Source organism: Malaclemys terrapin, chromosome 8, assembly GCF_027887155.1.
Source record: "Malaclemys terrapin pileata isolate rMalTer1 chromosome 8, rMalTer1.hap1, whole genome shotgun sequence".
In the NCBI taxonomy this organism is placed as follows: domain Eukaryota; kingdom Metazoa; phylum Chordata; order Testudines; family Emydidae; genus Malaclemys; species Malaclemys terrapin.
This window is the reverse complement of record NC_071512.1, coordinates 75,945,966-75,960,851: the sequence shown is the minus strand read 5'-3', so window position 1 is coordinate 75,960,851 and position 14,886 is coordinate 75,945,966. Positions and strand designations below refer to the sequence as shown.

The 14,886-nt window shown below is 46.4% G+C and overlaps 1 protein-coding gene across 1 annotated transcript in view; it reads left to right on the top strand.

Moving 5' to 3' along the window:
* The first annotated feature begins 474 nt into the window (after window positions 1-474).
* Window positions 475-14,886, top strand: part of ABCD3 (ATP binding cassette subfamily D member 3) — a 65,837-nt gene continuing 51,425 nt past the window's right edge. The window contains exon 1 of the mRNA XM_054036626.1: window positions 475-665. Within this exon, the coding sequence (XP_053892601.1) occupies window positions 553-665 (113 nt within the window). The 5' untranslated portion in view covers window positions 475-552. The remainder of the gene's footprint in view (window positions 666-14,886) is intronic.

Genomic DNA, 14,886 nt, shown 5'->3' with positions numbered 1-14,886 from the left:
CAGACAGAGGCTTGGGGAAGTGAAGGGATTCGGGAGGTGCAGGGATTCGGGAGGTGAAGGAGCAGACAGAGGCTTGGGGAAGCGAAGGGATTCGGGGAGGTGTAGAAGTGGAGCCTCGGGGCGGTGAAGGGACTCGCCCAGCAAGATGGCACTAGAACCCCCTCACTCACACTCCCCCTTCCCCCGGATCTCCTGCAAACAGCCGCACCCCCGCCACAGGTGACACGTCTCTCTGCCTTACAGGGGAGTGGCCAGGGGCAAAGGGGAATGAGCCGTGGGGCACTCAGCCTAGGGCACAGCCAGAGGGCCCTCGGGGCCAGGCCGGCCCCCATAACAGCAGCAGCAGAGTCTGACAGCCCGGGCCCGCCCCACACCGCCTTTCCCTCGGAGCCTGTCGGAGTGACAGGAGGAGCTGAGGCCTCCGTGCCGAAGCCGGCCTGAGGGGGCGGGGCAGAACGCCCCGCCCCCCTCCGTCCGCTCCCGGCATTCCCTGCGCCAGCCTCCCTGCCTGGGCTCGGTTCGGCTCCGTCCTCCGGCCGCCGCGCCAGCGCCATGGCCGCCTATAGCAAGTACCTGACCGCGCGTCATTCCGTGGTGGCCGGCGCGGCCGCCTGCGTCCTGCTCTGCCTGCTCAAGAAGCGCCGGAGAGCGGCTGCCAAGCACAGGTAGGGGGCGGCCCAGGATGGCAGCGCCGGTTCACGGAGGGGGGGAGGGGAGGGTGAGGCGGCAGGACGGGAATGGGGGGGGGAGGGGGAGTTGTGGCTTTTCTGGAGAAGAGAAGGGGGTGCAGGAGGGGTAGATGGGGTGGTTGAGGGACTGAGAAGGGGAAGAGGAAGTGATGTTCGGGGTAGGAGAGAGAGGAGAAGGGCAGAAGTATGATGTGGAGAGCCCTGTTAGTCTCCCACCACCCCTAGGCCAGGCCAGGAGAATGCTGCAGTTTATTTGTCTTTAATGCCAGAGGGTGATCTCCTCCCCCCTGTGCATGACATGTTCTGCCAAGAAAACCCCTTCTGTGCGGCAGACAAAGCTAGCTTTCTCCCTCACCATTCACTCTCCCTCAGTCCACTACGTGCTGCTGGAGAGAGAATTATTCAGAGACATACAACTTTGAGAGTTAAGGTAAATTATATTCATCCTTAACAAATTATGGGCCCTGTTGCACAGAACGGAGATTGGACTGTGAATAATGTAGCTCTGTTCTATGCTGTATGTTATAATAGTGAAGTATGTTCCATCAGTAAGAAATTCAGGGAGAGGGAGTTCAGGTTCTGTATAGGGTTACCAACTTTGGTTGGATGAATTTCTGGAGGTTTCATCTCATGACTTTATTTTTAATTAAAGATTAATCTTTAATTCCTGTAGACTCCAGAACAATCCTGAAGGGTTGGCAACCCTAGTTCTGTAGCATATGAGGTTGAAATTTTGGTATACTTGTTTTTATATGTCATTGTGTTAGCTAATCTGTGTAGTTGAAGAGTGAGTTGTGTTATGAAGTTTTTCCTGTTGGGGAAATGCAGGGGAAGGTGTGTGATATGCTAGGAATGTATATTAAATTCAACCTGCCCTTTGCCGTCACTCTTGCTGAACTGAGTAATTGAACATGTATTACAGGCATATGGCATGCTTAGCATTTACATAACACTTAACTTCAAAGTGTTGCACAAACATAAACAAATCAGGATGGTGGATCTAGAAGATGAAATGGTTTGAGGCAAGATATACTGTAGTAGGTGTAAATAGCTTTAAGTAAGAATTTAGCAATGATTGAGCAATAATTCCATTTTATTTTGATAAGTGTCTTTCATACAAACTATCATAAAAGCTTCACAATATTAAAAAAATAATTGATACAGTATGTATGAAGAGCTACTAATAGGGCAGGTTCTGAAAAGTGTTTCATGATGATGTTGCACAATGACAGAAACAGTAAGGCCTTGGCTACACTTGCAGATGTACAGCGCTGTGAGTTAAACCTGAGTTAGTGCAGCTGAGTAGGGAGAGCGCTGCAGTCTGTCCACACTGACAGCTGCCCAGCGCACTGTCGTGGCCACATTTGCAGCAATTGCAGCGCTATTGGGAGCGGTGCATTGTGGGCAGCTATCCCACAGAGCACCTTTTCCCATTCTGGCGCAGTGGGTTGTGGGAAGGGGTCGTGGGTGCGGGGGTTTCTGGGTCCTGTCCCAATGCCCCGCGATGCATCGCTTCGCATCCCAGAAATCCCTTTGTTTCCGTCCACCTTTGGCGCCATCTTTCAACGGTTTCTGTGCAGCGCGATCTGTCTGCGGGAAATGGAGTCCGAACTGCTGAGGCATATGCTGATGAGTCTCGCCAGCATGTCACGTTTGGCTGTCGAACTATTCCTTAAGATCCAAAGTGACAGTGAGATTGAGGGTGAGGTGTCCGACGATGCTATCGAGCCGCATAACACATACGACACGAAATTGCTTATGGCATTCACGGACATGCTTAGCTTTTGGGCTCGGGAAACAAGCACCGAGTGGTGGGATCACATCATCATGGAAGTCTGGGATGACGAGCAGTGGCTGCAGAACTTTCGGATGAGAAAAGCCACTTTCATGTGCGAGGAGCTCGCCCCCACCCTGCGGCGCAAGGACATGAGATTGAGAGCTGCCCTGCCAGTGGAGAAGTGGGTGGCTATTGCAGTCTGGAAGCTGGCAACTCCAGACAGCTACTGGTCGGTCGCAAACCAGTTTGGAGTGGGAAAGTCGACTGTTGGAATCGTGTTGATGCAAGTTTGCAAGGCCATTAATCGCATCCTACTCAGAAAAAAACGTGACTCTGGGTAACGTGCAGGAAATAGTGGATGGCTTTGCACAAATGGGGCTCCCTAACTGTGGAGGGGCGATAGATGGGACGCACATTCCTATTCTGGCACCACCCCAACTAGGATCCGAGTACGTTAATCGGAAGGGGTATTTCTCTATGGTTCTCCAGGTGCTTGTGGATCACCGTGGGCGTTTCATTGGCATTAACACAGGCTGGCCCGGAAAGGTGCATGACTCACGCATCTTTCGGAACACTTGGCTGTTCAGGAAGATGCAGGCCGGGACTTTTTTCCCAGAGCGGAAGATCACGGTAGGGGAAGTTGAAATGCCCATTGTGATCCTTGGAGATCCCACTTACCCGTTAATGCTGTGGCTCATGAAACCCTACACAGGGAGCCTTGACAGCAGCAAGGAACGGTTCAACTACAGGCTGAGCCGGTGCCGAATGACTGTGAAGTGTGCCTTTGGCCGTTTAAAGGGCCGCTGGCGATCTCTGTATGGGAAGCGGGAGTAGGCCGAAAACAGCATCCCCGCGGTTATATCCGCGTGCTGTGCCCTCCATAATATTTGTGAAGGGAAGGGTGAAAGCTTCACTCAAGCATGGATCTCCGAGGTTCAACACCTGGAGGCTGAATTTGCACAGCCAGAGAGCAGGGCTATTACAGGGGCCCAGCACGGGGCTGCAAGGATTAGGGATGCCTTGAGGAAGCAATTTGAGGCTGAAAACCAGCAGTGATATCTGGTGCCCTGCACGGGAGTGAAGTGCAGTAGTTCCAATCTTTAGGAATCAGTGTCTGCTTAGCAGACAAGCAGACTTGCAGTGCCTGTTTATTTCCTGGGCTAAGGAGTCTTTTACTTTATGCAATAATAAAGAATGTTTTCAAAGCCAAAGAATCCATTTATTGAAAAGAAACAAGGGGGTGGAGTGGGGAACAGTACAATCACAGATTCGCGTATGTCCTGTCTGGTGTGCTCTGCAGTGAGTGCTTCACTTCAGGACAGCTATACTGCATAGTGATGGGGGTTGAGTGCAGAGGGTAAGGGTCGTGGTTTTCAGGCCTGGGTGGTGAAGATACTGGTGTTGGAGGCAGCGGGTGGTGTGAAGAACACGGAAGTTGGGGAAAGTGGGTTGGAGGTGACAGTGGGGCACAATGGAAAGAGTTTTGGGACAAGGGCTGTGGGGGGGGGGTGGCGTTTGCGGTACTGCTCCTCTTTCTGCATGGCTACCAGCTCCTGGATAGCATCTGCTTGGCGCTTCAGAATGCTTATGAGCCTATCAGTGCTTTGCTGCCGGTGCGCGGTGCTTTGCCGCCGGTGCGCTGCGTTTTCCTGGGGGATCCTGCTTTCTCTCTCCCTCCAGTCCTGTGCTTTCTCATTCTCTTTAATAGATTGCCGCATCACTTCTTGCAGCATGTCGTCTTTGCTTTTTCGCGGTCTCTTCCTGAGTCTTTGCGGTCTCTGAGCAGGCGATAAGAGGGACGGCTGAGGTCTCAAGGTTGATGCAGCTGTATAGGCAAAATGCAACATTTATCAGAGGCAGCATTGTTTATACCAGACAGAGTAATGATTCCCCCCGCACTTAAGGAGTAGAAAACACACAGGGTCTACACAATAGCATAATTTTCCCGTCCGAAACAGAGCACACACATCCCACGGGAGCCTCAAAATGGTGAGTAAGGGGGACTGATTGTTTCAGGGCTGCACTGTCCTCTGGGTTTCTGTGGCTTGGGGATAGCCAACAGCTTCAGGGGGCACCTACACTGAACACTGTCCCAACATTTTCCACAGGAGTTCGTCCTGGATGATATCTCGCTGCTGAGGGTGACCTGGGAAGCAAGGGAGGGTCTTCTACTGCAATGCGGCTTCCGCCCTAGCCCATATGCAGCTTGCCTGTGTGCAGCAATGGTCCCCCCGCCCCTCGCGGCACAGTGGCGCGGACACGTTAGCCTGGCTGGGACAAGGACCACGGTGGCTCTCCCGATAAACCTGCGCAAACGCATTGCACGCGTTCTGGATGAGACATTCGAGGAGATTACCGAGGCCGATTACCGCTATGTGATAAACCACATCGATGCACTATTCTGCATCTAGGCATGCATGCCTAACTCTCCTCTTCCAAAGAGCCCACACCGAAAAAATTCCTTCCCGAAAAAAAAAAAAAAACAGCTTATTGAGAACCTGCTCTTCTGTTTGTCCTCCACCAAGTACCAGCTGCTGTGACTGGCTACCTTCCTCCTGGCTCGAGAAGAACTCCTGGCTGCATGGCTCCAGGGATTCCGGGGTGTCTCCATCCGGCCCACCACCATCACTCCCATTTTCCTCCTCCTCCTCTTCCTCCTCCCCCCCCTCCCCCACCGGCTCTGAAGTGTACCTGGTGGTGCTCGGAGTGGAGGTGGGGTTAACCCCAAGTATCGCATCCAGCTCTTTGTAGAATCGGCAGGCTGCAGGGGGAGCACCCAAGCGGCCGTTTGTGTCGCGGGCTTTGCGGTAGGCACTCTGCAGCTCCTTCACTTTAATCCTGCACTGCAGGGTGTCCCGGTCATGGCCCCTTTCCATCATGTCCTTTGATACCTTCCTGAAGGTATTGTAATTCCTACCGCTGGAGCGCAGCTGGGACTGTACAGCTTCCTCCCCCCCAAACACTGATGAGGTCCATCAACTCGCCGTTGCTCCATGCTGGGGCTCGCTTGGTGTGTGGAGGCATGGTCACCTGGAAAGATTCGCTGATAGCACTCCACACCACGCCGAGCTGAGCAAACAGGAAGGGGATTTTTAAAATTCCCGGGGAATGTAAAGGGTCAGTCACATGGTTGGTTACCTGAGGCCAGGGCAGTAGAGTTTGAACTGATGACCAGAGTGGCTAGAACAGGCATTGTGGCCTCCGAATAGTTCTGGAGGCCATTCACAGCGCATTGGGCGGCCACACTGGTGCCGCAGTGCTGCAGTGGCAGTGCAATACTCGCTATTCCTCTCAGAGAGGTGGAGTACATGCAGCGCTGCAACCACGGAGATACAGCGCTGCAAATGCCTTGCCAGTGTGGACGGGGAGTGAGTTACAGCTCTGGGGGAGCCTTTACAGCGCTGTAACTCGCAAGTGTAGTCAAGGCCTAAGAAAGGGCTCCAGCTATTGTAGGAAGTGGTCAGTTTATCAGAATGACAGGTAAGGACAGTATTTCTCAGGCTATTTTTTTAATTCAGCAAAATATGCCAAAGCCGTTTGAGGTGAAGAGCCAAACCTGTGTTTCAAAATTAAAGGGTTTGGGGTCTTATAGGATTTTTGTAGTTATTACTTTTGTTTGCTTGGACAAGTTATTAGGCATAATATTGCTGTGCTGATTTTGTTTGAGGACCTGGAAGTGGTGAGATTGGAGAGGTATTCAGGTACTACAGTCCTAGGTTTTATTACTGTACATTACTGTATATTTATCTAAATATATTATACTTCTTCTGAATGTGGTAAGAAGAAGCTCTGTGTCAAATAGATATATTTTCATGGGTGTCAGTGAACATGTAGAAGTGGGGATTTAACCTTAATTTAAGAGACTTTCATTTGGAGTGTGATGCATTGGGTTTTGCCAGGTGTAACCCTAAAAATACTGTTCCTAATGATTAGTTATATACTTTAGAGGGGAGCCCAAATGCTGTTATTACAAGATGAATTAGAATGGTATGGAAAGTGTACACATGTCTGGGGAGGAGAGAACTTCCAACTAATTAAACAGGTGGTTTGAATTAAAACTGTCTGACCTAATTTGGCTCTTTTTCTCTGTCCAGACTGCCAGAGATCTTCCAGGCCCTTAAAAATGTATCTTGATTGCTATAATCTCATTCTCCACATCCTTGACTGATGCAACCTTGCATTCCTCAAATCTAATCCAAATGCTTCTGTTAAAATAATTTTCATTGCTTGTCACTTTGGTCATGTCACCTTCTCCTCAGTATTCCTCTACTGGCTTCCTCTTTTCTAGAGCATCCAATATATAGGTCTCCTGTCTGTACTTTTAAGGCCCCCTACAACTTAGTTAGACCCTATCTAGTAGTTCTAGTATTTTATTGTGCCATCATCTCCAGTCTTTATCACATATACAGCCAATTATCCCACAAGTATTTATGCTTTTTTTCCATGATGTCCCTTTTACCTGATATAATCTTCTACCAAAAATCCATTCATCCACTACCTGTCCTCCAGACTTTTCCATAAGACTTACTTCAGCCATGTAGCTTACAGAATGTTACCAATCAAAAGCTAGGCAAATGATGAGTTACACTGTGTGCACCATTAGGCTACCTGAAAGCACACTCTTATTACTATTGTCTTGCCCTGCTTGCAGTCTGTCAGTTTCATTCACCTATTGCATCTTGTCATTAATTTAGGTTGTAAATTACTTGGGGCAGGGGTCATTTTACCAGATTTTTTTGTAGGGCCTCTATGAGTTTTTAAACTATACATAATAATCAACAGTAAGCCCTTGTGCAATACTGGAAAAATTCTTTCAAGGTGTGTTGCACCATTTAAATCCTGTGGGGCTATTACACTGGGTGTGTGTTTGTGTGTGTGTGTGGGCAGGCAGAGTGGATATGCTGGGAGCTTCTTGCTGGTCCTGAACAGGTCTCTCTAGAAGGGGCAATGGGCTGGAACTATTGATCTCGTGGCTGAGTAACTGAGGAAGGGGTGTGGAGGAGTTGTGACCTCTATTCCAGCCTATAAATTCGTCTTTTTTTTTTGTGGGTGGAATTCTTTCCTCTATGTAGATTCTCTGCCAGTACTTAATAACATTGCCTGAGTGCAGGGAAAGGTAATTTCACCTTTAAAAATTTCTGGACTTTGAAATCCTGTTTGAGGAGTATCATGAAGGATCGTATAAGTATTGTAAGCCCTAATATAGCAATAAAATCATATAAAATAAAGGTTAGAAAACCATTTTCTTAAGTAAATCAAGGAGGTGCTTGTTTGGAGAGCCAGAACACATGTATCTTGTACAAAGTGTCATGGTACCTATCCTAATCTTGCTTTATGCAAGGCAGTTGCAAAAATGTTTCTTCTCTGTCAACTTTCACCTGCTTTTCTGATGCCTTTGGGATTAAGGGCAAGAGTAAAGTATGACTCAAGTCATATAGTAACATACAAGTTCCTTAAGTGGCGTAATAATCATACGTTGCATATCTTAGTAGGGGAAAGGTAAATTACTACCTTCCAGTTGAATGTGTCTCAACGTTTTGTTTAGAAGATCCACAAAACTAATGAATGATGTTATAAAACTTAAAAATGTAGTATCATTTAGGAGCATGTGTTCTTTTGCATTGTGATGCATTCTCCTAACCAAACCGTGCAGAAGTTACTAAAAAGAAGTGGTACAAAAGTTTTTTACTGGAACTACTTTTAGTATTCTATATTAATACCTCTGACTGAAATATCCATATAGTGGAATGTTTCACAATAAATTGCCCTGTTTTTCAATCAGTATTATCCTCTCAGACGTGATTTTTGTTTATCCGGAGTGGAATAGACTTGCTTAGTTTACTTCCAGAGCTGAGGCTATTGCATAAAAATATAAGTGAAGTTGTGGCTTCTGTTAGAATTTTATGAAATGTAGACACCTGTGATGCATAGAAACTGGTCCTATTTGAGAGATTACATCATGCTGAAATGTTTCTCCCCCCCCACCCTCCGTACATCAATTAAGATTTGTTGCTGTGAACAAAAATTATTCTAATAATGGTGGTCAGTGCCTGACAGCTGAAAATTGTTGCTTCTGTTAAAGGGACTGACTCTTAAAATCTGTTCTAGCTTTTAAAAGCAAGGTGTTCTATTCTCCAGTGTCAGCCATTGAAATAAATTAAAAAGAAAGAATGAAAACCTGCCTCAGCCCTTGCCCCATATCACCAGAGATCAATAAGCAAGTTTAATCTTTTAGTACTTTGTCACAAAGAAGTCTGATTTTTTGGAATGGCTATTAGTGTAATCAAGTAAATAATTGATACTGAAATAACAAATGTGTGAACCATAAAGTACATGAAAATATTGATAGATACACCTCTACCTCGATATAACGCTGTCCTCGGGAGCCAAAAAAATCTTACTGCGTTATAAGTGAAACCGCGTTATATTGAACTTGGTTTGATCCACTGGAGTGTGCAGCCCCACCCCCCGGAGCACTGCTTTACCGTGTTATATCCGAATTCGTGTTATATCGGGTCGCGTTATATTGGGGTAGAGGGGTGTGTGTGTGTGTGTGTATATATAATTATATATATATATATATATATATATATATATATATATATATATATATATATATATATATATATATATAAAAACCAGTGGAGATAACTCTCAATCCATATACCTACAGGTCTACTTAGTACATACTAACTTTATTGCATCTAGGCAGAGATCTGTTTTGGTATGGTATAATTATAATATCTGATTGCATACAAACACATCCTGAAATTCTGGCCCCCTGGAAGTCAATGGAAAAACTTACATTAACTTCAATAGGGCAGGAAGTTTCCGCGTATATTTTGTCATTCATACCACATCTCTTGGGATGTGTCCAACCAAAAAGAAGATGGAGGGATAATATTTTGCAAGATCTAAGAGCTCTTTATCAGTGGGAAAAATATGCCCTTGACAGAGTGACCAACGACTTTCATGTAGAGACAGGGAATAAGTAAGTTGGTCATAAGCAACCTTCTTGTGGTTTCACTTTATTCTTCTACTTGTGGTTAGAAGTAGTTACTGGGCCCAAAGACCATGTGATTTGTAATATAACAAAAAATGTAAAACATCTTTTGTTTGGTAGTAGGTGGTCCCTGGTCGAAACATTCTAATGGGTAGCTGTTAAATTTTAATTGGCTTTCTAGACATATTTAAAATTAATTCAGGGTGGTACTGGAAGAGTAGAATTCTTTGGTGTTTAAAGACCTGTGAATTCCAATGTAATATAATTATTGTATCCTTAAAGAATTTGCCATACAAGAAGCAATTCATCCCTGAATATTTTACTTTTTGAGATTAAGAACACTGGGCTAAGTGCTATTATTGGATGCACTGGTGTCACCCTCCTTTTAAGTCAGTCACATCTGGGGGTAAAACTGGTAGTGACACTCTAGTTAAGGTTGCCTAACATTTTCCATTATAAGACTGTTTTGAGTTGTTTATATCTTTGTAAAATTTAAATTGGGCTGAAATTTTTCAAGTTCGGTGTCTGCTTCAGAATGAATTTTTGTAGAAAGTTTCAGCTAAAATGGTTCAACCGGTTCTGGGAATGAGGTTGGGGAAAATACATAGGGAAAACAATGTTAAAAATGTTTACAGTTATTGAGACGCTCTAGTGCCTTCATGTTTTGGAGGAGGAACGTAAAATTTGATGCCCTATTGTCAGGGATATACCTTTCACTATTCCCACGAAATATGGCCAAATTTGGCCACCTTATAACTCTTTATGCAAATCATAATTTTCAGTATTACTAGAGTTTTGGAGGCCAGCAGCTAAATTTTCCAAAGATTCCTCCTGTACTGACCATACTCCATCTCCACACAGCTCCTGCATGCCAACAGGACTAAGCATACTTCATCCCAGAGTTACAAGAGCCGAGCAGGACTTCTGCGTTTGCTCCTCCTGAGTGTTCGGTGGCACTGGGAATGAGAACTGAAATCAAGGAGACTCTCCTGTGCTCTCACTGCTCCATACTGGTGCTCAGGCAGTGTGGAGAAGGAGAAAGGTGCCTATATGGAATGCAAAGGGGGGAGGCACAGAAGCTGTCTGGGAACAATATGAACAGAAGGGAACATGGACTGGAGCATGGAAAGGGCTAGGATAGGAGCAGAGGGGTGGAATAGGGATAGGCTGCTAGAGTATAGGGGCAGAACATTCTATAACCATTGAGCACACTCCCTTCCAGAACCTGGAATTGACCCAGGATTCCTGAGCCTAACATTTCTTTATCTCTAGCAAATAGCTGTGAAATTTACCAGCAAAACTTGACTTCTCCTTGTAGTGGTTGGGCCATCTAGAGCAGGGGTGGCCAACCTGTGGCTCAGGAGCCACAGGCGTCTCTTCAGAAGTTAATGTGCGGCTCCTTGTATAGGCACGGACTCCAGGCCTGGAGCTACAGGTGCCAACTTTCCAATGTGCTGGGGTGTGCCACTCACTGCTCAACCCCTGGCTCTGCCATAGGCCCTGCCCCCACTCCATCCCCCCCTTCCTCCTGAGCCTCCTGCACGCCACAAAACAGCTGATCAGGAGGTGCGGGGAGAGATGGGGAGGCGCTGATCAGCAGGGCTGCCGGTGGGTGGGAGGCACGGGGTGGGGGAGAAGCTGATGAGGGGCTGCTGATGTATTACTATGACTCTTTGGCAATGTACATATATTTGGTAAATTCTGGCTCCTTCTCAGGCTCAGGTTGGCCACCCTTGATCTAGAGGATAACAATTTACTAGTCCTATGGGTTTTTTAGCTCAAGTGGTAAAGGTCTGTTCTGTAGACCTGAAGGTCCCAACCCTGCTGATGATGCATAAGGTAGGGGATAAGTATGGTTCCATGCTGGAATTTCTGTTTTTTCCGTTTGCTTTCCTAAAGGTTTAGGAAATTAAAATCCAAAAAATGGCATTAAGAAAATGTTATGGTTGAAAAGTGAAACACTCAGAAGTTAAGAAATACCAAAATTAAGGTTGCCTATACAGCAGTATGTAATCAAAGACTATATCCTAATGCCTAATACACCAGGAGACCAAATTAAGATTGTACAGGCAACCTTAGTTCAGTCATTTCCTGTTTGACTTTGCAACTGTAACTTTTTAAAAAATGTAATAGCTACTAATCTGATTGTTTCTAAAGTTATTTAAGAAATATAGTGCTTGGAAACTAAATTGTAAACTCAGCAGAGCAGCTATATAGCTTCTGAGAACTGCCTAGCATTTCTCAGTGCTATACAATAAAAAATAGATAGATTGGTCTCCCTCTTTAGATCCCAGTGTTCTTACATCACTGTAAAAGCTTCCTTACAAAGCAATATGGATTGAAACACTGCTGCTAGAACACCACTAACCCATCCTTTCCCTGTGAAGAGACCTTTGAAAGTGATTGTATGATGTATTTGAAATATGAACAAACACCTGCTGTAGTTCAGGTGAAAAGCAATATATACTCTGCTGTTGACCTAAAACACACTTGGGAGCCGGGTCATCTTAGTTGAAAGGTAATGTATTATCTGATTACACTACTTATGCTCTCTGATTACAATGTGATCAGCATACCACATAGAAAAAGAAGCCTGGAAAAGCAAAAAAATGTTCAGCGCTTGTCTACTCTAGAAATAAAATCTCTTAAAGAAACTTGATATTGATTCTGATGTTTCAGGTAATGAGAATTGTTCCTCTTTGTGTGTGTGTGTGTGTGTGTGTGTGTGTGTGTGTGTGTGTTTAGTAAAACTTAGTTGAGTAAAAATACAGCAAAAGAAATATATTTTACTTATTGAGTGCTGATAGTTGATTGGTTTAGTCAACACTAACTTGAGTTAGTCTGGTCTGGAAACATCTGCGTAAACATAACCCAACTCCTTAGAGCGCTCTGACTCTGCATTTATTGTGAACTTTGGAGTTCTCATTCAAAGAGTACTAATGCACATTGAGCACTTGATGCAAATTGAGCTAGTGCAATCTGTTCATGTGCAGGTATTGCTGCTGCATGCTACTTTGATAGTCCTCCAGCAGCTATCTACACTGCTTTGAGAATATTGATGACTGAGCTGTGTGTTTACCTGTGTGCTTTCCACTGCTCTGGGGCCAAGCTGTCCAGATGGCCCCTCCCCTGCTTAAAAGCAGGCTCAGTCTCAGGATTGGTTTATTTGCTTGATATTCCTCTAGCACCCTTTACAACATGCCTGGAGCAGTTGCTTAGAGCTGCTCTGAGACCCTAGATTTAATCGCCATCTGGGGAGAAGCAACAGAGCAGGAAGCTCGTGGGCCCAGAATAGAGATGGGTTCGTGGACATTGCTAGTCAACAGTTCAAGAAGAGTCACCACCAGGATGTCTTCCAGTGCCAGATAAAGAGCAAACAGCTCACGAGAACTTGTATTAAAACCAGGGATGGTAGGAAACTGTCTGGCCGTGGATATATAACCTGTCAATTTTTTGAGGAGGTGGACAGGATTTTATATAGTTAGACCACTACTAAACCCAAGGAGGTTGTGGACTCTGCCCTCCTCTTCTCTCTCCACCCCTCCGCCCCGATTATTACATTTCCTGTGACTGCTCCCTGATTTTTTTTATTTAAAAATGCTGCCCCTCCTTGCACTATCTAAAGGCATTGACCTCCCGCAGCAGTCCCCTCCTCTTCTGGCACTGCAGCCCTTATCCTTGCCCTGTGCAGAGCGGAGGGGGCAAGGGGCTGGAGAGGAAGCCTGGTTTGCACTCGCCCCATAGCAGTGGTTCTTATGTCCCACAGGCTAGGCCTGCTGCCCTGCACTCACCCTTCAACGATGGCTCCAGGTATTGAGACCTGGCATGTGGGGTTGTAACACTGTTCATGTTTGCCCCTCTTCCCCCTGTCATGACGGAGGGTCAGGTGGGTCTGACTTGAGTGGCAGGTGAGCTGGTGCAGGGTTGTCACAGACAATCAGGCAAATCACTCTGACTTTTTTCCTGCCATGACAAACATGCAGCCTTAGCCATGACCATCAACTGTCTACAAGCCTGTGTCATGAAGAGCACATACCCATTTATCTATCTCAGGGAGGGAAATCAGAAATGCATGTTAAACATGTATTCTTGCCTCTCTGGGAAACAGTAACCTCTTGTTTGTTTTCCATACTTCTCCTGCCCTGGCATCTGCAATGGCTAGACCTCCAGACAGGGCTTTTATCAGTGGCTGAGCAGCTGCCTAACCCAAGGGGGAAGAAACAGAGAATGCAGGATGACGTGTTTGGAGATCTCATTGCAGATTTCCTTCCCCCCATTCCCCCAAATGAAAGCAATGGAGAGCTGGAGATTGTTTTTGAGGTCAGAGAGGGGAAAAAGAAAAGCAACTATCCAGAGAGAGTTGTAGTGGCCAGAGACAGCATTGCACTGGCCAAAGACACTAATTAAAGAGGGACAAGCAGAGGCAGTATGGAAGCAGAATGCTCTGCTGGAGCACATACTGTCTGTTGGCCCACTGTCAATCTAGTGCCCTCAATCAGGACCCAGACATATTCTGCACAACAGATGTTTCCCACTGTACCCCTTGTGGCAAATTGCCGGTACTACTACGATGGGTCTCACGCTTTCTCTTCTGGGGAGGGGGGGCGGAGGGGTTCAGGGTGCCATTTCTTGCCCCTGAACTGGGATATTAAATGCCCCACTAGTGTCCTAGAGGAGGGGAGTGGAGAGGGAGGGACCCGGGCCCGCCCTCTACTCCGGGTCCCAGCCCAGGGGCCCTAAGGATAGCGGTAAACCACTTGAACTAGCGGTTCCTTCCCCAGGGCTACTTCCCTCTCCTGCCCTTCAGCTTGTGGGGGCTTCCTGCCCTCCCTCTGCACAAGCCAGGTGTCCCTTAACCTAGGGTCTTCTTAGCCCACCGCAGCACTTCTCCAAACTTCCCTCTGCTTCCCTCCAAACTGCTGTCTGCTCCAACACCAATCCACTCCTAGTCCTTCAAAGTGTTCTCTGCTCCAACTCCTTCCCCTGTCTGATTGAAGCAGGGTTTTTTTATCAGGTGACAGACTTCAGGTGCTCTAATTGGCTTCAGGTGCTCTAATTAATCTATAGCAAACTTTCTTCCCTCTACCGGGAATAAGGCTCCCTTCTAACCCTCTCCTGCTGCCCTCTGGCCATGCTGTATCACACCCTACAGCCATGCTCCCTTTCTTTCCCTGGTTCCAGCTCAGGGCAGTGAGGACAATTGCACGTGGGATCCCAGTTCATTGAATCATCAAACATCCCTGATAACTTTGGACCCCAACACTCAACATAAGAACAGCCATACGGGGTTATAGAAATATAGAATCTTAGAGTTGGAAGGGACCTCAGGAAGTCATCTAGTCCAATCCCCTGCTCAAAGCAGGACCAACACTAGCTAAATCATCCCAGCCAAGTCTTTGTCAAAGCCAGGCCTTAAA